General features: G+C 42.7%; 3 protein-coding genes across 4 annotated transcripts in view; 1 reads left to right on the forward strand and 2 right to left on the reverse strand.

Moving 5' to 3' along the window:
* Positions 1–9703, reverse strand: part of LOC308334446 (serine/threonine-protein phosphatase 2A 56 kDa regulatory subunit gamma isoform-like) — a 45755-nt gene extending 36052 nt beyond the window's left edge. Inside the window, exons 1-3 of one of the 2 annotated variants that reach the window (XM_080791196.1) lie at positions 9606–9703; positions 8412–8471; positions 3538–3697 (exon numbers count right to left, since the gene is read on the reverse strand). In XM_080791196.1, the coding sequence (XP_080647322.1) occupies positions 3538–3697; positions 8412–8471; positions 9606–9632 (247 nt within the window). In that variant the 5' untranslated portion in view covers positions 9633–9703. Of the gene's footprint in view, positions 1–3537; positions 3701–8411; positions 8472–9605 lie in introns of both variants that reach the window. The other variant, XM_080791195.1, reaches the window with a different exon arrangement.
* A 1064-nt stretch (positions 9704–10767) lies between these two features.
* On the forward strand, positions 10768–12581 carry LOC308334563 (mitochondrial nicotinamide adenine dinucleotide transporter SLC25A51-like; the record flags this gene model as incomplete). Its single annotated transcript, XM_080791361.1, has 2 exons — positions 10768–11056; positions 11710–12581. 2 exons carry the CDS (start codon positions 10768–10770, stop codon positions 12579–12581), a joined length of 1161 nt encoding a protein of 386 aa, XP_080647487.1.
* Positions 12582–14051: 1470 nt separating this feature from the next.
* Positions 14052–24008, reverse strand: LOC308333707 (heat shock protein HSP 90-alpha-like). Its single transcript, XM_080790160.1, has 11 exons — positions 23867–24008; positions 21265–21414; positions 20527–20893; positions 19917–20050; positions 19334–19678; positions 18615–18780; positions 17978–18168; positions 16841–16988; positions 16045–16313; positions 14996–15329; positions 14052–14581 (listed from the first exon to the last, which is right to left on the reverse strand). Exons 2-11 carry the CDS (start codon positions 21412–21414, stop codon positions 14469–14471), a joined length of 2217 nt encoding a protein of 738 aa, XP_080646286.1. The 5' UTR covers positions 23867–24008; the 3' UTR covers positions 14052–14468.
* Positions 24009–24356: the final 348 nt, after the last annotated feature.

Genomic DNA, 24356 nt, shown 5'->3' on the forward strand with positions numbered 1-24356 from the left:
CATATGTTTATTTTATTATAGTAGGAAAATATAATGCCATGCCCAAAGGGACACCAGGGGATTAAGTGGCTAACCATTCACTGATTTCTATGTAATACAGCATAATATGCCAATTGTTTTCCTGTAATAGATAGAACCCACTACACTAGTATATCCAAACAAGTCCAAGGACCGGTAATACAAACTTTATGCAATACTAAATTGCCTGCAACACAACCCTTCTGAAAAGCTCCTCAAAGTGTCACTTGACGTCTCAATGCGTTGAGCTGCACGCTGCCACGCACACACATCAATACAGATTAGAAGCATGGTCGATAGTTATGGGGGCAGAAGTTACAATTAAGCTCTTGTTTAAATGGACCATATGTATATATGGAGTGCATTTACAGCACTTTTCTCCAAAGCGCTTTACAATGTGTAATTCACTCACTCACACACACACACACACACACACACACACACACAGCGGAGGAAACTGTACAAGTAACTCATTGGGAGCAGTTAGGGGTTCAGTGTCTTGCTCAAGGACACTTTGACACGTGTTGCCAGGAGGAGCCGGGGATCAAAACCCACATCAAAACTGTTCCTGTGTGTGCGGAGGAAGGGGAGAATGTTTAGGCCCGTCATCAAACGATATTACACTATATATCTGATTGACTTTTATACCACATAAATCGTATAAAGAATTAGATCGGTTTCTCCATGATCGGGTAAATTGACGACCACCGATCGAGTCATTTGGAGTGAAAATCACAGATTGGTGGCCGATCCATCGGAGAACCTCTAGTTTCCACCAGTGTCCTGCTCCAATGAAGCAGAAATGCTCTACCAGTGTCCTGCTCCAATGGAGCTCAAATGCTCTACCAACAGTTGAACCTGTTCAGCTACTTACCACCAGGTGGAGACAAACACAGTCACACACACACACACACACACACACACACACACACACACACACACACACACACAACTGTTTCACTACCACTTCAGATGATGAGATGCAGTTACGCAAACACAGTCAGTTGTTTATACTGATTGATTGGGTGGATCCAGTGTGGTGTTTACCAGGAGACCTAAGCCCTGGACGCACGCTGTTCGACACCATCTGGTTTTATGACATTACCCTCCAGAGGCTTTCTGTTCCAGGCAGACAGTGGGAACATGAGTTGGCATTGTGGGGTCAGGGTGACAATACGATATACGTGTCATTCCATCCACATTAACCCTGGACAGTAATTATTTTGGCCATGTCATTATAGGCAAAGGTTTCTTCACTTTTTCTTATTATACGATTTTTCAGAATTTGACCAAATGCCTATCTGTCAAGCTTGAGGAAAGAAGTGCTTGTATAAAACCAAACCAGCAGTCACTCTTCCCCATCATCAACCTGCTGTTCTGCTAGCGCTGCTGGGGATATCAGCCTAAATGTCAGCTACTGAGTCTATAGCTGCTCCCGTCAGCCAGGGGAGGGAGGGGGAGAGAGAGAGAGAGAAAGAGAGAGAGACATTAAACAATATTACTTAATGTCTGCCAGACACTGCTTATCTGAGTACCAGCATCCTGAAGCACAAGGACCAGTGGCATTAGGGCCTTATCTGTGGATTACACCCTAAATATAGACCCTTGGGTTAAATCCAGCACAAAGTCCATTCCATCTATGTCCTCTGCTTGTTTCTGTGTCTTGATGTACAGACGGCGAAAGTGGCCGATCTGAATGCAATCTCACAACACCTCGCCGATGCGATGTGTCATGAGCTTGTAGACCGGCTATTTACGGTGCGCGAGTATAAATTAGCCGTGCGAGGGGGAGCCATCGGTGGATGTGTTTAGACACATCTGACCGCGGAATGGGTGAGTGGGTGAGCCAGTACAGTTTGTTAAAACCGCGTATGTCCCATGTGCGTGGACATCAATATGTTTTACATAAAGAATGCAAGGTGTTACTTTGGCTCATCACGACCAAACCACATTATGAGAGATAAATGACTATCACAATTATTTTTGCAGAATAGTCAGAATAATTTATTTTTATGTCGTGAATGAATCAGTTTCAATTACAAAATAGAGGAAATAGCAAGTATACAAGTGCTAAGGTGTTGAGTTTGTAGATCTTTCAAAATTAGTGGAAATAGCAAAATAGCAAATAGTATAAAATGCACAGCAGTGATTTTTCTTATCGCTGCGGTCAGAATAGTAAAAAGTGCTTCAGACAAAACGTCTTAACTCCATTGGACCCTCAAACTCCACCACCTGTCCCCCTCTCATGCAAGTACATAAAGTACCAACACCAACTTTGATGAGGCAGTATTGGTTTGTTTTCTTCATTTCCTGAAAAAAGATTTATTTTTTCATTTCCTGAAAAATAACATTTTAGAGTTAGGTGGTTTCTTTCCAACAGCAAAAATGTTCAGATTACAAAGCCTACAAGGCAAACAGAAATGTAATTTGCATTAAATGTCCAATGCAAAAAAAAAACAATGAAATCGTGAATTACTTGTACAACAATTAATCGTCAACTACAACTACAATGTCATATCGTGACAGGCCCAACCACAAGCCCCAGGCCACCACTGGCACGGTACCAGGCCGGGGCTGTAAACATACAGCTTCACATGCCTGTAAAACATTCACATTTACAACTCTCTGCAGACCATCAGAGGCTGCGTGACGTCTTTGAGGTCATTATGTGATTAGCTTCACTAATGGCAGGCATACACACACACACACACACACACACACACACACACACACACTACGTGGCTATCAAAGTCGCGAGATCTCATTGCAGTTCACACCACACATACACAACTTCCTTGCCGTGTATACCGGCCATCTTTCCTGAGTCATTGTGGTTTACAGTCAAGACTACATGACTGATCGGCAACACATTACAAGATGGAGCCCATCTCTGACAAAAGAACTTGAAACTACATTTTGTCACGAAAACACAGAAAGAGGTGACAATACTGACAAAAAGGAAGTTAAGTGACAGGACTTTTGTTCTTCCAGAAATGGATGTCTGCCAGAAACGTCCAAGTAGTTTGTGTGCAAAACAAAAATAAGATTGAGAAAAGAATGTGCAGGTATTACGGTGCCCCATGGTTTCCCCCCACCCTGTGTCCTGTGTTCTGATTGGCTTGAGCTCGGTGTATTTTTTGTTGGTCACAACACTTTTCATACTACATTAATTTTGGACTCAGTCCCGATATTAGGCGCTCTATATTACTAGTTACTATACTTTATAAAAAGAATAAAGGTTTAAAAAAAAGAATACACACACACATACATACATATACACACACTGTAGGCTGCAAGATATCATCGGACTGTGACGCATCTGTGAGTCAGTGTCTCCAGCATGCTCAGACTGTGTTTGTCAGTCCACACACAGCGATCAATGTTCACGGGAGCGAGCAACGATTTGCTCCTGGATGTGGGGCTTTTGCCAGCTTTGTCAAAGACCTGTTGGTGGTGAAAAATCAGGGCTACAACCGTGTAGTCTGAACTCGGCTTAAGGTGGCTTGTTTTGTTAAATACCTTTGAAGGCAGGCAGCTTCTGCAGCTCTCTGTTGTTACTGAGGCTGAAACGAGAGGAGCTCTGCCTCTTGTCCTTCTTGACAGCTGGGGAAGCCGACAGCTTCCCCTTCAGCAGCTGAGTGGTCGGTGGGACACTGTTACTACTCTTCCGGTTGGAACCCTGCTGGGAGGAGACACAAAGACAGTCTGCGTTAATGACCTGGACATCAAGACAAGACAGGCTGAGAAGGTCTGTCAGAGTCAAAGTCAACACACTTGAGGAGCAGTATAGGCACTCTGGATTAGGGATGGGAATTATATCAATCAATTCATTAATTGATACATTTTGATAACCGTAACCCATTTAGACCCGAGTTAAAAACATTCACTTTGAAATAATATATATTCAAAGATTTGTGCCACATTTTTACAATTTTTCAAAAATAGCTAAATTATAACATAATATTTAAAACACCAAAAGGGGTTCCCGTCCAAAATGGGTTAACCTATCGATTGATTAATCTCTCTCCTAATCCAGAGCGCTCTCCGTGGTTTTGAACAGATCGATATACTAGCGCTTCATTTCTGCTCCTCATCCGTCTCTCCCGCAAAATATGAACGCTTCTTGGATCATATATCGTATGAATTAAAACGATAGCAATGTAAAGGGAACTTTTTTGAGCGGATTGTTTCCGGGTCGTGGGTTTCAGAGCAAAAGCGGCCATGTCTTTAAGTTTCCGGCACCCCAGAGCTCCTATTTTGAAGGAATCCCGGCACTGATTGTGTTAATCAAATATGTATTTGACCATTGAGATACAGGGCCAGGCAATGGCATCTTTGTATGAGGAATAAAATGAAAAGTACACTGTCTAGTCCGTCACATCACATGCAAAAGCAGAGACGTTTCTGTGGCTACCAAGGTGGTGGGGGGTATTCTTTTTAACCGGCACACATGTACGTTCCCCGGCCGCACTAATATGCATTGTGATCAAATCTGTACCTGGTTATTTAAGCTAACCCATCTTAAAAAAAAAGTATTTAGCAGACACTTTAATCCAATGCAATTTACTAAGTGGAGGATCAGAGTAAAGGGTCAAGGAAATTAAGTATAAAGAAAATAATTCAACTAAGTGCTACAAATAAAGTACCTAGGATAACCAGCACAGGTAAAAATCAAACCCAACATTTGTCTAAACAACATGCCATCTAAATAACGTGTGGACATTAATCAGTATAAACTAAATAACACATGATATGACCAAAAGTCAGTGCACAACAACGGTTCAGGAGTTATAAGGCAAAATGTAAAGTGGGCTGTTATGTGTGAAAATAGCAGATCTAGTAGACCAAAGTGGTTAAAAGACCTAAGACTTGTCTGGAGTCAGTGTTGTCTACAAGAGACATCTCATCCCACCCTACCAAACCACTCAGCCATGGAGAAGACTTGACTAAAGGAAAGTTTAACCCTGCCTGGGGCCAAAGAAGTCCCATCAAGGTTTGTTGTTGTGTGGATGTGGAATCTAGTGAATGTGGGCCGTTTCTCATGGCTGGTGCCACCTGCCTGCCAGCTAGGATCCATTCATCAACACACACCTGACAGCACAAAGGGTCACTGCAGCTGTGGACCTGCCTCAGCCACGGCCTCTAGCCTTGGCCTCACCAGTTTCCACACGGCAGAAAGAAAGTTTGTGTTCCGAATTGACCAGCGTGATCTGGTCTAGATCCCGCCTACTAATATAATTTGATTCGTTTGTGTCCAGTTTACAAAAGGGGTTGATCCAAGCCAAACAGGGGGAGTCTAGTTATGTGCTAGATCAGTCGTTCTCAACCTTTTCAGGCCGTGACACCCCCCACCCCCCCCCCCCCCCCCAACCCTGATAAGCACTTGGAATGTAGGAGTTGATGCTTTCAAATTAGTTTGACTCTGTTCTACAGAAGAATAGTGAAAATAGCTGATCTACAAGCTCACAATGCCTGAAATAGCTTATACATCAGCTATTTTAATTATTATTTTTGTATTGCCACTTCACCGTCATCTGGGGACCACCAAAAATTAGGTGGGGTCCCCAATGCGGGTCCCAACCCCACAGGTTGAGAACCACTGGGCTAGATTACACTCTCATGGCCCTCTGAGATGTGGGATGGTGTTTATAGCCCACCATGCCAAGCAGGGTTGACGGTGACAAAGAGAGAGAGAGACCATAAGTGGAACATGCATGGTTACAAGAAGGGAACACAATCTGCCTCTTGTGACAGAAAAAGATCCAAAACCCGCAGCACACCTGCTGTCATACACACAAACACAAGGCCATGTTGTGCAGTTGACCTTACGTCAATCAATAACCAAATAACTGAAAAGAAAATCTCTTGTGCATGAATAGTGTTAATGCAGTGGGTAGATCGACCTGTCTGAACTGCATGACAAATATAATATATTATTTTTTGTGGAAAGAAATGAATGACTTAATGTAATATCTAAAAGCCAACAGGTCTGGTGGTTCCAACAATCAGAGGGGCTTAGAGGGTGGGGGGGTAATACAGCAACAGCTTGCCTCCCGGCTATTTCAATTTGACACGGGGTTGGCGCATTAGCAGATCGAGGAGTGAGGGCAGATAACCATGGGGATTACTACCCAGAGAGAGAGAGAGAGAGAGAGAGAGAGAGAGAGAGAGAGAGAGAGAGAGAGAGATGGGAGGGGGCAGGGGGTTCAGACTGCACAGACTTAAGAATATCAACACAGGTTTGGGACTGGGAAGGAGGGACTCAACTCTTCGAATGCTGCTTGCATGGCTGAATTTTTTTCCATTTCAGCGTGACTACATCAGCGGTGTGCAGTCGTGTTGCGTTCCTGCGTCAGTGACGAAATGTGCCACCCGTTACACATGCCTGACCGATTTGAGGCAGAGAGAAATAAGCTGTCAGAGATGACGTCATCAGCGCAATCATACACGACTGGCCACACCTTTAGAAGGGCTTCTCAGAAAAGCAGTTCTAAGAGTGATGAAATCCAGTGGCTGAAAACGTTTTTCCTCTCTTCCCAGCTGTGCTAATATATGGAATAAATCATCAAGTGAATTTTTAGTACACTTCTTTTTATATATTCTGTAATCTGTACTAGTCTACTCTGTGTCTGTACCATAGTTCTGTGCGCAGTGGACTCAATAATCAGACGCAGTTGTAAAGAGAATTTTATGCTCATTAGTGTAAAGTGATACATCTGTCAGTATACGCAACTTTGAAGAAAACTGCTTCCCCATCTAAAAAACAGTAAGCAATGACGGCCAGCTCTCGTTTTTTGTTTTAACGTTTTGGATAGGAAAGTTGCTTATACTAGACAGCAACAGTCTGGAAAAAATAAGTGTCGTCTGGCATGGAAATGTAGTAATCTAAATAGAATCCTGATTCATACATCTATGCAATCTCATTTCTAAATGACCATGATTCCTTTCACGTCACATTCTTGTACGTTGCATTCTCGTGTTGACTTAAAACAATTCTAGTTGCAAATTGTCAATCAAATATGCTATTAATTCAATATTATGTCATACAACTCTACATTTCTGTTTCTCATCATCTAGTATTCCTCATTGACTGCTAAAGATACTACAGTAACCAGATAGGCTACCCTGGCACTGCATTGTCGAAGGAAATGTGTTTTCAAGTTGAAGAAATTAGCGACTGACTGAAAATGTGAGAGTGAAGTTGTGCTTATATACTTTAAAAGGAGGAATCCAGTCCAGTGTGGATTTGGAAGGACTCACATTTTGCAACAAGTGCTTTTGAAACAACACATTTTATCAACATAAAATAATTTAGCAACAGAAATCTAAATCTGAGCTGCCAGACCACACAAACCTCAATAACGTGTGTGAGGTTCCCAAAAGGCACAACATTACACAAGTCATCACCTATCACTGCGATATGACTGCAATCAACACCGATAATGGGATATTTAAAGAATAAAGATGCTAGACAGTAAACACATGATAAGCTAGGGCTTCTCGCAACTAGTGTTGCATTACCTGCTCTATGTCGAACAATAGAAGACAGACAGACCTGAATATGACACGCTCGATCACTGAAAGATCTACAAATCCACAGCGTATCACAATGCCTTGTGAGCTGGTACCATTCTGGAATCTACCATTTTCATCAAGCAACATGACAAAATGTAAATCAGATGCCTCAGAGTGTAGGCTAGCGTAGTTACTTTTATACTTTGGTATTGTACACAGTACTAAACCAACCACTGTGCAATTTACTATGGAATCTTGCAGTGTGTCACACCAGGCCATCCCTGATGATGTCACGATGACCTGGGCACCATATATGGGGGCTGATGTCACAATGACCTGAGGGCTTGTCTGGGGTGACCAACCAACCAACAAATAATGATAGTGCAGACCTATTGGCTGTTAAATTTTGGACAATCATCAGATACTGTGACAGGTGAACTAAAAGAAGAATTAATTTGCCACCCTGACAGGCAACTAACTTGTGGGGATCCTTTAATAAACATATACATAATTTATAACTATATTATACTAATATACTACTCTACACGGGAATGTAGATGTTATTTTTTTATTTCACTTTCAGACATGCTCAAAATAGGGATGCCAGGGTGAAAGTGGTGAAATCAAATTACCAACCTAGTTACTCCTTACATAATGCATCATAGACCACAAATCAATCTCAAAACACTAATATCAAGGGTAGGGATGTTAATGATCAACTAAATTCAATGTAGGCTATTGGTATTTATTAAATGGCTCACAGCAGACAGCAGCCACAAATAGTGCATTCCCTTAACGATGGATTAACCTATAATGAATGCTGATTGACAATCATGAAACATAATAATAATTGCATACTTAATCAGGGATTAGCCTACCTCGAGCTCCGGGCTGTCCTGTCCTGCATTCTTGACCACTTTTCCACTTTTAGGGGGCTCCTGAAAAGAAATGGTTAAACGTCAGTGGAGTTGATGGAGGTATTATTAGCTTGTATAATAACTGTGAGGAACAATGAGTCATGCCATGCACAGACCAACACTGCAACTTCTGCAAAGCATAGGCGGCACATGGACATGTATGCATGTACATATACTGACATTTTGAACAGATACAATAGGTGGCAACTTGGAGATCTGGGCACCTTCATGTAAAATTGGCTATTTTGTCCAAAATGTAAAAGAATATATAATAACAAATACATAAATGTAAAGTATGTATGATGTGAACATGCACTGTACATCATTATCAGACTTAGTTTTGTCTTTCAACTTCTTGTTTATGCCTCAAAACGACTGGATAATATACAGGTTTTGTAGCAATTTATAGCAATTGTAGTAGAAATATTAGACCTTATTTGTCAAATGTATATTAAGCATGTTCCAATAATGTAGTAGTATACTGTACTTTAGTTAGACCAAATATTTTGAACATTTTGAACAAAATAGATATTTATTTATTTTTTACATCGAGGTGGTCAGATGTCCAAGGTGCAAAATAAAATAAATAGAAATAAGGACATTATGCAAATGTCACATTGTATGTAAGAAACACATTGTTTATATTGCAATAATTATATTATACAATTATAATTATTTAATTAAGTTACATTAAACTACTAGACTGTCTACTACACAATTAGCTAGTAGGGACCCCTTTGGAACCAACCCAAGGACCCCTGTGGGTCCCCGGACACCACTTTGAAAACCACTACTTAATCACAGCCAGTCTGAGTCAACCTCAACATTGATGCCGGTTGGATTTACACTTTTTAAAACAAGCAAACGATGACTTCAATACCATAAACAAACACTTGGCGCGTGCTAAAACACAGCGCGCATCAACATAAACTAGTTTGTTTGGACTTGGTGGCAGCCAGGCGGCAGCACCGTTAGCGAGGCGCTACGTTAGCATGCTAGCCACTAGCTGCTGGTGACTGCTGCTTGGTGGGACTTATCTGTGCACACGCAACATAACACACCTCGGTTTATCCCGAAATAGAAGCACGTAAAGCTATCTTAAACTTGAATTAACGTGGTCATATGGAGACTTCTAAGTGCTCCTGTGTTACTCACCTTGTCTTTTTTGGTTTTATTTGGCATTGTGGTGTGTACACTCTCTCTCGCTCACTCCCCTTCAGAGACTATACACAACTCTCTGACTGCTCCTCCTCACTGTCAAGTCACACACATTCTGACACACACAGCACTTCCGGCCGCCGGCTAATGTGTTTCTTCTCTTGGCGGGTTGGTTGCGTTGGTTGCAACCGTGGCTTATTATCAGGTGCATACCCCCATCTAGTGTACAGGAGTATTAAGTGTATGGGGTTTTTTCTGGGTTTTTCCTCTCTTACTGTATTTTGATTGATTGATTGATTGATTGATTGATTGATTGATTGATTGATTGAGTGTGTGTGTGTGTGTGTGTGTGTGTGTGTGTTCATTCTTTTCTGCCTTTTTGGGGCAAATCTTATAGCCATTAAAGCCATATATAGCTTATTATATTCAATATATGGTAGCCCATAATATAATGGTTACAAATACAGTTGGTACAGTAAGATTGGTCACTCTGAATAACTGCTGAACAGTTGTTATGGTGCAATTATGGGGGATTTCAGGTATGGTTGCACTGTCCCTCAAGCAGCTCGCTTAGTACTATAGTATGATATATTGACACACATTACATCACATGATGCCATGCACATGACATCACCAAAAGCTTATACAGAATTTAAAAAATCACACCCATGTGATGTGTGGGGCGCTCTTATCGTACATGATCATGACGTAACATGTCGATTTGCTCAGACACATGACATATTCCTATCATTGTCAATGGCATTTAAAGCCGATTTGTTCAGACACGTAAATTCTCCTTTCATTGTCAACAGCAAATGTGACACGAGTTATGACAAAAAGCTGTATATTGGACGTGTGAGTCTAAGTTAAATATGTGCAAAAATAAAATAAAAAATTGGCGCTGATTTGTCCAGGACTGACAGACAGCTGTCACAGACAGAATGATTTGTCCAGGTCTGACAGACAGCTGTCACAGACAGAATGAGAGCCCAGTCTGGATGACGTATAGTGGGGTCATGTGACATGCAGTCAGAGAGACCAATGTCTCCCTCCAAAAGTCCAAATGCTGTATAAAAATGCATATATGGAGACAAACAGACTGTCTGTGTCCATATATGCATTTTTAAATGCATATGTCTGAGACAGTCAATGCCACAACATGGTAGCAGGAGCCCAGGACACAGAGGAAGCCCAAGGCAAAGGGTTTGACGAGAAATGCATTTTCTGCAAAATTGTGAGCAAACATAAGGGCGGGGACCTTCTTTACAGTGATGAGGACATCTCCTGCTTTAGGGACATCAAGCCAGGAGCCCCCCATCATTACCTGGTGGTTCCTACTAAACATGTCGGGAACTGCAAGACCCTCGGCAAAGAACATGTTCCAATGGTGGAGAAGATGGTGGAGACAGGGAAGGAGATTCTGCGGAAGAACAACGTCACAAACCTCGGTGACATTAGGCTGGGCTTCCATTGGCCTCCATTTTGTTCTGTTGGACATCTCCACCTCCACGTACTAGCACCAGTCAGTCAAATGAGCTTCATGTCCCGCTTCTTTTACAAACTGAATTCCTGTTGGTTCATCACAGCAGAGCAGTTGATTCGACTTCTCAATTCTAAGGAGAAACTAAATGATCAGTGATCACTTTGTTTGGAAGCACTCCAGTTCTTGGATTGCATCTTGACCAGGGTTCCATCCTGACACAGAGGCTGCACTTACTGGAGGAGACTGCTGGAAGGATAAATGGCCACTTTGATTTATACCTCCAGTGTGCCGAAGTTCAGAAGCCAAATCTCAAATGTTTTTGTTCTCACTATTCTTTTGATAATTCAGGTAGGATAGGGTAGGTGGCGCTATCTCTTTTGCCATGCCTCCTTCTGTGCGACATAGGTGTGAGGTCTGAACATCTAGTTACTATTAGTTGCAGTGGGGAATGTCAGAGTACTTAGAGTCTATGATGTCAGTACTATGACATCAGTACCTATTGTCAGAGTACTTGGAGGCCAGTCTATCCAATTCCTACAGAACTATGCAGTACACAGGTAATGCTACCGGAGGAGCCACACCACAGCCCATGGCATAGGATATTTGGCCATGCCCCAGGGTCCCCCGGGAAACCCAGTGGCCCAGGTAGTGGTGGTGGGGGTCGGGACGGGAAGCACTACGTCTGCGGTTCCCTCGCGGCCATCACAACCACGGTGGTGATCTTCCCCATCCATAAGGTGCAGTTCCGCCAGCAACTGCACGGCTTGGGGACCATCGAGGCTGTGCGGCAGCTGCAGAGGGATGGGCTGAGGCACCTGTACCGAGGCCTGCTTCCTCCGCTGCTCCACAAGACCACCAGGGGCGCGGCTATGTTTGGCCTGTATGAGGACTTCTCCAGGACGCTCCTGGACCGAACGGCCGGCAGCGGAATGCCAGAGCTGGCCACGCGGAGCTTTGCCGCGGCACTGGCCGGCACGGTGGGTTGCGTCCTGACACCGTTTGAGCGGGTGCAGACTCTCCTCCAGGACCACCGGCACCATGCCCGCTTCAACACCACGGCACAGACCTTCCGGACACTTCTGACCGAGTACGGGGTCAGGGAGTGGTACCGGGGTCTAGTTCCCGTGTTGCTACGTACCGGTCCCAGCAGTATGCTTTTCTTCGCCTTCCGCGGACCTGTAAAGGAGCATCTACCCGAGGCCACCAGCCAGACGGGACATTTTGTCAATGACTTTGTGTGTGGAGCGGTCTTGGGGGCGTTCCTCAGCCTCCTGTTCTACCCGATAAACGTGGTAAAGTCGCGGTCACAGTCCAAGGTAGGCGGGGCCTTCCAGCCCTGCAGTGAGGTGCTGCAGACGGTGTGGAGAGAGAGGGGGAGCAGCGTTGTCATGCTGTTCAGAGGGGCTCACCTCAACTTCCACCGCACGCTCCTCTCCTGGGGCATCTTTAATGCCACCTATGAGCTTCTATTGAAGCTCACGCGAGATTAGATGGGACAGAGTGGGGTTGTTCTTCTTCCCGATGATGACTGAAGTGCTAACCCATTATGCATGAGAAGTGTAAGGTTAAAAGGTTAATAATCTTAGTCAATGTGAATGAAACATTGAATTGCCCAGAGTGACCATGAGACAACAAGCGCACAGGTTGGCCCAGATGCATAACCTTTTTTACTTTACTGTGTTTCTTTTCCCTTTTCCTGTTTTTTTTATATAGAAATGTATATTTGTACATCTCTAAATGTTTTGATGAATTTGAAAAGGGTGGACCCTGTTTTAAACAAGTGTAATGCTTTATCAGTGTATCTTCCACATGAAGATACACATCTTAAACATGAAATAAACATGGGGCGAGATATCCATGCTTTGGGGCGAGATATTCCACGCTGTGGGGGCGAGTTGGCAAAGGGGCGAGATGACCTGTTGTTACCCTTCTTAGTTCTTATCATCGGATTCGGGGTCTACAGTGTCACATAGCAGGCTCCATATGCATGTTGCCAAGAGCAGCAGTGTTGCTGCCTTTACAACAAGAGACTTCATGCCGGGAAAGTTCACTTCAACAAAACGCCTGCCCTGCGGTCTCCGAGGCTACTTGAGCTGAGCCTGTGACTCTGAGCCTGTGACACGGTTACCAGCCAGCCAGCCAAATTTCGGGACCTTATTTGCTTTGTAGGAGATTAAATTAAGAAACCATCATTGTTGTTATTATGACTAATGATAATATTGCTCCCGAGGGACATATGGGTTGGGCTAATAGTTGTGGACTGTGTGGACTCGGACTGTCCATAATTCTTGGAATGGAGCAGCATGCCATAATGGTAAGGAAAGGAAAGGTATTATGTTTACCCAGGGTAACTGGACTAAGCTCAAGAACTTGGTCATATTTTATTCTTAAATATAGGCCTCCCTATAGTCTTTCACGACATTGCTTACCAACCAAGACATTAAAGCTGCAATTGTTTGTGCAGCAAATGTAATGACTAATAATGATGATGATATAGAATTATAGATAGATATAATATTGCTAATAATAATAATTGCTCAAATACCGCCCCCATCTGGCAGTGTGGAAGTGTAGCTCAGTGGGTTAGATGCACACTACAAAGTGACTATGGTATGGACACAGAACCCGAACCTGAATGCTTTTCATGGTAAGATGCTGAGTTGACTGATCGAGCGACTGAGACAAAACCATGCAGCATTTGGAGTGGTTTCCTAAATTCATAAGATATATTTTGGGGGGATGCTATTCCAACTTGTAATTCTTAATATTGTGATGTAATAAGGTTATAATGATGTAAATCGGATTAGAACTTCACATCTGAAATCTTAACTTTAAACATACAAATACAGTAAGTGAAGCTTCGCTGACCCTGACTGGGATGAGTTTAAAATAAATATTCCTCTCTCGAATCTAGAACAGTGTTTCTATCCATCTAGCACAAAGACTGCACAAGGCGTGACTGGTGGTAAACGTGGTAAACCTTTATTTCTGGGTTCCACCATTTCAAATAACAGTATCAATTATTTTCAGAATATTTACAGTATTAGACCACGCAAACAAATGCTGGAATGTCAATAAATACAACAACAAAAATGCTTCAAAAGCAACTCAGCATACAAAACAAGTAATAGAACATTGAATCTCTTTTATGAAAAAATAAAAAATCCCCAACATCTTACGGAATGAAAGTAACCGAAAAACAAGAAAAAATAAATCGAATAAACCTTCATAAGGAACGATTGTTCTTCAACAGTGTGTGAATGCTATGGGGGTCTTATTAGCTCAGAGGGACATTCCAGGTACATCAAAATGTAATTTTGTATAACACTATTACCCTATTGCTAGCGGGTATAGGAACAAACAGCAGGGGGGTCAAACTAATCGACCTCCTCCATCCTGGATGTGTCATCATCCCCTTCCAGAGGGGGCATGTCCTCCACCACGGGGGCCGAAGCAGGCTCATCTGAGCCCAGGTCATCTTCGTCAATACCTGGAGCGGAGATGGAGGAAGAGGAGATTCGTTTTTTCCCCTTCTACTGCCATTTCACGGGAAGGGTTTTCCCTTATTAAGACCTGAGGCAGATTCTAAAAATGCTTCCTAAATCAGTAGTTCTCACACATTTAAAAAAAATGTTCAAAACTATCAGATGTACAAGCTCGCAGCGCGGCACTAAGTGACGTGTGAGCTTGCTGTTACTTTTGAATAGTCAACGCAAAAACCTCAACTGACACAGATGTTTTCCCGATTTTAATTAGATAGATTAGAAACCACAAAACGGTGTTCAGCCATATCCATCTTATAGTATGTCAAAGATGATACAATAGATTATATAAAGAAAAATAACTATTAGTTGAGCTACAGCACCCCCCCCCCCCACACACACACACACACAGTGGCACTCACCCAGTCCCAGTTTGATCATCCTGTAGATGCGGTTGGAGTGAGTCTGAGGGTCGTCCAGTGTGAACCCAGAGGACAGCAGGGCCGTCTCAAACAGCAAGATGACCAGGTCTTTGACCGACTTGTCGTTCTTGTCCGCCTCCGCCTTCTGCCTGAGCGTCTCCACGATAGGGTGGTCTGGGTTGACCTCCAGGTGCTTCTTGGCGGCCATGTAGCCCATGGTGGAGTTATCTCTGAGGGCCTGCGCCTTCATGATCCTCTCCATATTAGCCGTCCAACCGTAGGTGCTGGTGACAATGCAGCAGGGAGATGAAACCAGGCGGTTGGACACGGTGACCTGTGGATGGACAAGCACAGACCGTTTTAGGGGTGTAATCAAGATAAAAAATAATTCAAATATGTGCTATTTACAACTTCACCAAAATGTCTTGTCTTTATTATTGTGTCTTATATTATTATTATATTTGTCCTTTATTGATAGTCCATAGTACAGAGACAGAGATAATTGATGAATAGAAACAGAAGTACGTCGGTCTCATGGCCAAGTGTACGCGCCTGCGCCACCTTCCAGGGAAGGTTAAAAGGGAAGGGCTGTTCTGTTCTTTAAAGACATTTTTGAGTTGCATTTAATGCTGCGCGCCTAAAAGCGCATTTATCCTAATAAACGGCCGTGGTGGCCCAATCTGATCAGTGCCTTGTGTGTTGATGTCCGCTCAGTGCTCACATAACCAAAGTCACTATGTGATGATTTTGGCGACCCGAACTAAGGGTTCTGCCACCTCTGTATCTTTGCTCCAAATTGAAAATTGTTGGCTTCCCACCATCAACACTGACCAGCACAACCAAAGTGGAGTGCTTCAAGTGATCTTTTGGTGAGAACGCACAACTTGGACCACTTATTCCCGTTTACACCAAATCTCTTTTCTAAAAAATAGCCAATCTACAAGCTTACAACACGCTGCGTTGAATGTTCCCCCGTCAGAAGTAGGCATTCTGGCCTGGGGTTCAAATGGTGGAAAAACAATCTATCTCAGCCACTGCAGGAAACTCACCTTCTCCACCTTCTTCTCCAGGATGTCCTTCATGATCTTACAGAGGTTCTCAAACTGAGATTTCTTGTCCTCCTGCCTCTTCTTCTCGTCCTCATCAGCAGGCAGCTCCAGGCCCTCCTTGGTTACTGAGACCAGACTCTTTCCCTCGAACTCCTTCAGCTGCTGCACACAGTACTCATCGATGGGTTCGATCATGTAGATGACCTCCAGGCCAGCTTTGCGCAGCCGCTCGACAAAGGCGGAGTTGGCCACCTGGTCTTTGGTCTCACCTGAAACATGGGGTAAACACATAATGTTACTTTTCACCAAAGAACATCGGATATATAACATGGATTAAAGAAAAATAAAATCCTAATGTGTGATTTGTGAAAACCCCCAATACTGTATGTAAAATTATGTTTTAGTTGTATACTATTGTTCCTACTGTCAGCCAGGTGAAGAAATCACAGATTGAGGGTTAGACCTTTGCTCTTTCTGAAAATATTCAAATGCTCTATTCTTAAAATTATAGAGTATCGATCAATACAGAGTACCAATCCCATTTTTTTATAATAAAAAAATCTCAGACAGTCGTTCTCAAAGTGGGGTCCAGGGAAACTCAGGGTTCCTTGAGGGGGTTCCAAATTGACCTACTCTGAGAGTTATGGGGATCATTGAAATTAAAAGGTTTGAGAACCACTGCAGTAGTGCAAAATCAACTGGTATACTCACCAATATCAGCATTTTAGGCATACTGGTATCGGTATCGGAAAACAACTCTAAATGAAAGGTGTGCAGACGTGCATGCGGTCCTCACCGGTGATGTAGTAGATGTGTTTCTGGGTGTCCTTCATGCGTGTGACGTAGTCCTTCAGGGAGACCAGCTCGTCTCCGGAGGCTGAGGTGTGGTAACGGAGCAGCTCTGACAGCCTCTTCCTGTTCTGAGAGTCCTCATGGATTCCAAGCTACAGTACAAAAAGACAAAGACCACAGAAAGCATGAATTAAAGCAAAATAACATCTCACAATTGAAAATGTAATGTGCAATTGGTGAAACAGTATGAAAACATAACGTGCGACTGAGAACTTTAATCCATGATTTTTTTCAGTGTAACACACCAGCTTAGTAACATTTTATTATGGGCTTTTTCTAAAATAGGGTTGTTGATCACATGACATTAGTCATTAAGCCAAGCTTTGCCTTCACCTAGACAGACCATAAGGTGGCAGTAAAGACCCTCTAAAGGACATTTGAAGCAGATTATCACAGGGGATCAGACAGGTGGCTGTTGAAAATGCAGACAGATGGCCCTTTAAAAGGTCAGACAGACGAACTGGAACAGTTACCTTTCATGTATATTCCTTTAACATTTCTAATAATTTTAATTCACCAAAGAAGATCAAGTTTCATATTCATTCCAAAGATAATATTCTGAATTTAATTCATGCAGACACTTCATATTACACTCCATGGGAAATACCTACACACATGACAAAATGGCTGCCAGAAGTCCTTCTACACCTCATTAATGACAACATGACAGCGCATTCTTAAGAGAATGGTGAATACTATTTCTGCATTACCTTGATATTCTTTAAAAAATCACACCCGTGTGAACTGAGTGGTGCAACTCCCCCCCCCCCCCCCCCCCCAACCTCTCTCTGTCTCTCTCATAGGCAACAGTGCAGCACTGTCTCTCTCTCTCTCTCTGTTTCTGGCACAACAGCGCCCATACTGGTACTCCTCATACTGGTGCTCATTAACGTCACATACTAGGTGAACCAACACATAAGGTGAACACGGACATTGCTGTTCCTTGGAGTGGTTGCACCACTCAAAAACGGTTGGTGGTATTTCTTTAATACTGTGATATTCTCATATAACTAATGGTAATATTTCTGTATTTAATTACGTTGATATTCTTAAATAACCATTGGTGGCATTTCTTTATTACCTTGATATTCTTCGAGAACTGATCGTAGTATTTCTTGTAGTTCTCCTTGTCCTCGGCCAGCTCGGTGAACAGCTCCATGCATTTCTTCACCAGGTTCTTGCGGATCACCTTGAGGATCTTACTCTGCTGCAGCATCTCTCTGGAGATGTTCAGAGGGAGATCCTCAGAGTCCACCACACCCTTGACGAAGTCTACAGAGAGAACCAACAGTCGATGTTTAGAACTTTTCATTGTTCCGCGTTCAATGAACAGAAGATTTTAAACCATAATGTTCCTGGTTAACTCAACCTCCATACAGTAGTGGAGAGGTCAACTGGAAAGGCTAAGAGACATTGCCTCAAGCGATTAGAACCAAAACAAGGTTCTACTGTAGTCTGTATGTACATACAGGGAACTGTTTCACTGTACTTAAACCCTACATACTTCCTAGACCAGGACTCTCTCTCTCTCTCTCGTGGAGCTATGGTGGAGGCCAATAAATGTAGCATCTTTGGAGCATGATCCAGTGTGCAGACTTTATATATTTTTGGGGATTTTTCACTTCTGTCCTGCACCTGGCACTTTATTGAGTGGATGTACGTGCTTTCTTGTTTGCTATACCGGTTTGAAGAATCCCTCCAGTCCTGTTCTTACTCACTGAGGTATTCAGGAATCAGTTCGTCACAGTTGTCCATGATGAAGACCCTGCGAACGTACAGCTTGATGTTGTTCTTCTTCTTCTTGTTCTCAAACAGGTCGAAGGGCGCGCGGCGAGGAACAAACAGGAGGGCGCGGAACTCCAATTGACCCTCCACAGAAAAGTGCTGTGGGGGATGAAACAGCATAATAAACCATCTTGTACTACTATGGAGGGCAAAGTTTCATTTGAAGACTATGACATTCAGATGTTAAATTGTATTTTAAATAAATCAAATGCAATGCATAGTCACTTTAAAAGCTGTGACCATCTCTTGGTTTGCGCTTGAAACTTTGACAGACCAAACTGGCATAAAGGTACGACATTATTAAGTATCGGTATGTACAGATTCATACAAATAATAAATTACTCATATCTAACTATATATCATATTATGGCCTGGGCCGTGGCTCAGAGGTCCAGGCACCTTGGCTGGTAGTCCAGAGTGGCAGTGTGCGCGGGTTCGACTCCCAATCCCGACGGCCTTTACTGCATGTCACGGTTGTCGTCACCCACCCCCCCCCCCCCCCCCTCCATTTCCTGTCAGCCTACTGTCTATCCCTCCATAAAAAATACAGGCGAAAGCCACAACAAAAAACATATCATATCATGTGGAGACATTAGCCATCCACAATCCGTATAAACATTTCTATTTGAAATTCCTATCCTCCAGGGTTTACCTTGACAGCCAGGTGGTCCTCCCAGTCGTTGGTCAGACTCTTGTAGAACTCTCCGTACTCCTCGTTGTTGATGTCGTCAGGGTTGCGGGTCCAGAGGGGCTTGACCTTGTTCAGCTCCTCCTGGTCGATGTACTTCTCCTTGATCTTCTTCTTCTTCTTTTTCTTCTCCCCACACGTGTCGTGGTCGTGGTCGTGATCGTGCTCTTCGTCCGAGCCCACATCCTCGATCTCGGGCTTGTCGTCATCTTCTGCGTCTTTGTCTTTGTCCTTTTCCTTCTCCTTCTCTTCCTTCTCCTCTTCCTCAGCCTCGTCGTCACTCACCTCTTTGTCGCGCTCCTTCTCCATCTGAAAGTGAAGAAAGAAAATAACAATTGAAAATGACTGCGGTCGTTTGAGAATAGTTCCACTCATCTGGAAGTCCTTCTGTTCTAGAAATTACAAATCACGTCCTAGTTACGATAATCCACAGACCTTGTTGTGAAGAGTTTCACTGAGAAACAGAAATAGGTCTACCAACTGGCACACATTGTATTATGGGTGAACAACTGTATGGTACTTGTATCCCAGGTTTGTGTGTACTTACAAAGAGTGTGATGGGGTAGCCGATGAACTGAGAGTGCTTCTTCACGATTTCTTTGACGCGCTTCTCCTCGATGTACTCCGACTGATCGTCCTTCAGGAACAGGATCACCTTGGTCCCTCGTCCCATTGACTCACCTAACAGCGGGAAACACAGGTTCACAAAAAAAACACAGGTTAGTGTACAGAAAGTAGCACCAGTAGCAATGAATTAAAAAACACATACATTATGAAGTGCAGCTGTTGAATTAGTTTCAATTAATTGACCCGAGTGCAATTCTACAAATGTCTTCTAAATCGTAACAGTTTTCTGAACATTGAGTAAAACATGTTTGTGTTTAAAATATACATATTCAAAGACAAAATGGAAGATCTACAAAGCTTGTGTATCTGCTGTTTTTTAATAGAAAAAGTATGCTATATGCCAAAGTGTGCTATTCTCTAAAATGACACAGATGCTTTCCCGGTTTTAATGGCTTAACACATAAATGTAAACAAAAAGTCACACTTGTGTGAAGTGAGGGGCGCTCTTCAATCAGCTGAGCACATTCCGTGCTCATACGGACACACACACATAAGAAACAACTGTTCAGTAGGTGTACCGTGTTACTTACCGGTGTCTACTTTGACAGTGAAGGAGCCCCCCGCTGAAGACTCCCAGATGTATTGCTCATCATCATTGTGCTTGGTGATCACCGTCACCCTCTCTGCCACCAGGTAGGCGGAGTAGAAACCCACACCAAACTGCCCGATCATGGAGATGTCCGCTCCCGCCTGCAGAGCCTCCATGAAGGCCTTGGTGCCAGACTTGGCGATGGTTCCCAGGTTGTTGATGAGGTCGGCCTTGGTCATGCCGATGCCTGTGTCGATCAGGGTCAGGGTGCGGTCCTCTTTGTTGGGAATGATTTCGATCCTTAGGTCTTTGCCAGAGTCCATTTTGGACGGATCAGTGAGGCTCTCATAGCGGATTTTGTCCAGTGCCTGAAGAAATAAAGTCAACCAATGCAGTCATCGATTTTAACCTGCTTTTAATTTAGGTTATTTCCAGTTTGTGTCTTTTTTATAATGCCTAAATGGTTTCAAACAACTCCATTTGGGGAAAAATACATGAAAACTGCATCATTCAGTCAACCAGTAGGTGTCCTACAGCACATTACATTTCTCAATTAGAAGAGCAGGTAGACAAACTGCAATAAAAGTTTATTTCCAGAAACGAGTTATGGATTGCAGCGTTAATATCTCTACATGTATGTACTGTATACAATACATATATTGGCCAGCGACGTTCTCAGTGAGGCTGTAATTTAATGACAGTAAATCAGAATGAAACATTAATGGTAGACTAGACTTACATCTGAGGAGTTGGAGATGAGCTCCCTGAGGAAGATCTCTTTGTTGGAGTAGAAGGTGTTGATGATCAGAGACATCAGCTGAGCGATCTCAGCCTGGAAGGCAAAGGTCTCAGCCTCCTCCTCCATTGGCTGGTCGTGTGCCTCAGGCATCTGAACACAGAGTACAGAAGAGGCCATTATGGTTCAGATTCAGAAGCTGTGAATTTCATTTAGTTTGTGTTTTAATTGACTGTTGATCACTTTAAAGCTGTCGTCCTTAGGTGAAAATGTCCAGATTTTGTTTTAAATAAAATTCCAATAACATCAAATATTTTCAAGCAATTTCTAAAACAAGGCTTAAGTGGTTGCAGTTTAAAACTGAAAATTTTGTTTCACTCCATCACGGATCTAAAATCTGGAAGTTATTATAAGAAGCCGAGTAAGACCTACGCATAAGCCTCTGTATAGTCTGTAACTGACAGAATACTGATGTCATTGTCCATTGGTCTCCACACCGGCAGGGTGAGTCACTACCGCCGGTGATGTAATGCACCGTTACAATATTGTATCTGTAACTGTAATATATACACAAAGGAGACTCTTTGTGCCTTCATAGGGAACCACTGCTGCTGGTCACCAATGATTGGCTTAGGAAATAGGAATGCAACAAAAACATAACCATGAATAAGCCCTATTTGTCGCACAATGGGGTCCTGCAGATAAATATATTAAATAGACAATCTATTACAAGCTCACAGCCTCAAAGCTTGAGATGTTTTTTGTTTTGGAATGAAAATAAATATATATTTATATATAATCAATCATGATTACCCAAAATAAGAATAGATTATTATTAATCTGATATTTTATTAAATTATTTGTACTGCACCCCCACTGCATCTTTTTTTTGTAGAGATTAACTTGTGTCACTACTAATTAGGAGTTCAGCAGACTCAGTAGGGGTCCAGTTTCAAACAAGCAGCTGGTGTGACAGCTCATCCTTTCTGTTCTGCTGCATTCATTTCTATTAACCATCCTTCTCAAACAGAGTCTGAATCTGGACTAAAATACTACTTTGCAATTGGACATTTGGGGTGTTAAAATTCATTACTACCCGAGTTAATATTAAGACGAGGTAACTAATATGTTTTATTGTGCAGCAAGGGCGATTTGGCTTGGGCTCGAAGTCGCTGCGTTTCACAAAACACTTATATCACAATATAACATATAACTGTGGCATAAGCCCATGTTATGAGCGCAATAACAGTATCACAATGCAATGAATGCATTGGCACGTAACACATGCATAGTACATAATATATAAATGCATACACGTGCCACTTGAGTGTGAGACAATGGCTCAATGGAATAAGTATACATTAGTATAACGAAGACCATAATCAAACAACTTTAAAATAACATTTTAGTATTCATACACCTCTCCTAAAATAATAACTATTTGATGCCATTTAATACTTTAATTGATGATGGAATTAATTAATTCTTACAGAGAATTATTTCAGTAATTACAAGATAATTGTGAGAAACTGTGGTATGCATTGAATGGTGACACCAACCACCATCCATTGAAGATATAACTGAAATAATGGTGTGTGTGTGTGTGTGTGTGTGTGTGTGTGTGTGTGTGTGCATCGAGTGATGGGTGATTGGGTACATAGATTGGGTACATAGAAGTTGATCTATTGAAGATTCTGACCTTCAAAGTACATCATTTTTGTTTTGATTGTATTACTGTATTGTTGTATTGTTCTTTCTGCTTTGGCAATGTAAACGTATGTTTTCTCATGCCAATAAAGCCCTTTGAATTGAATTGAATTGTGTGTGGGATGGGACCTCACTTGGGTTAATCAGACTTCCAAAGCACATGATGGCTGTAACTAAGAGTATAAGATGCATTCAGCTCAGTGGAATACTCATAGGTGACTACTCCCCCTAGTGGCTCCATCTGCAAATGACAAGTTTCTAGAAGCTACCAGCACTCTCCAGCACCCAATGGAAATGTGAAACGAGAGCAAGTATGCAACTCACTTATCACCATGCCAAATTTAAATAAACGATGGCCAGTTCTTTATTGGGATTTTAATTCAGATCTGAATTAGCCTACATTTAAATGTTTAAGCAGATTATTGTTAGTTGGGTCTCTTCATTCCTGATTGGAAGTATGTATGTGCATGCATGTCCATGGACCATGTGGCTGCAGCAGTCTGCCTTTCCAAGTAATTAACAAAGACTTCATGACATGTCAGCTGGCGTGGCCGGACAAGAGACAAGTGTGCCATGTAATCTGAACACCAGCCACAATTAAGTGAGAGGCTACAGTGAGAGAGTTACATTTTTGGAGTTTTTCCCCCACGCGAAATAAAAAGAACATGATAGCCTACATTAAGTATGTATCATGAAATTAAAATGATAAAACAAACAGTATGGCATGTCATGTCATGATGTCAACGTCGAATTCATAAAAAAAATGTCAAGCTCAGTATAGTAGTAGTCAAACAAACAGAACAAAAAACAAAGAGAGCATTCATAGGTTTGTTTAATTACGTTATTAATAAAAATGACATTAAAACAACATTTTATCTTGGCATATCATTATCCATACCTTGCTCGTCAATAAATGGTCCAGTTGGGAATGTTCAGCGGCGGGTCGTTCCACACACGGAGAGAGCGGGTAGGAGTGATGCTGGCTCGGCTTGAGCTATATATTGGGTTATATTTTATCCCTCTGAGTGGACTGTTCGAGAAAATCCTCCGCTTCCAGAACCATCTGGAATGTTCCTCGTTCCGGCCTGGGCGCCGATAGGCCCGCCGGCCCGTCAATCAGTGTACCCACCCGCCCCTACCCGACTGAAGCCCGAAAATATCCGGATCTACAAGCAGACGATGCGTCGCGTCCGCGCTGCGCTGTGGGCTTGTAGATCCGTCACTTGTGAAGCCTTTTGTCCTGGGACGGTGATAGGCCCGCTGCGCTTGTCAATCCTATCCCCCCGTATTATCCATTCAGCTGTCTATAACCTCATTGGCTAACTAGTTGGTTGGGCGCTGACATGTCAGGGCCAGGGGAGAGACAATGATCACGATTTAACTTTAAT

The sequence above is a fragment of the Protomyctophum bolini genome, assembly GCF_963924005.1.
Source record: "Protomyctophum bolini genome assembly, chromosome: 19".
Lineage (NCBI taxonomy): Eukaryota > Metazoa > Chordata > Actinopteri > Myctophiformes > Myctophidae > Protomyctophum > Protomyctophum bolini.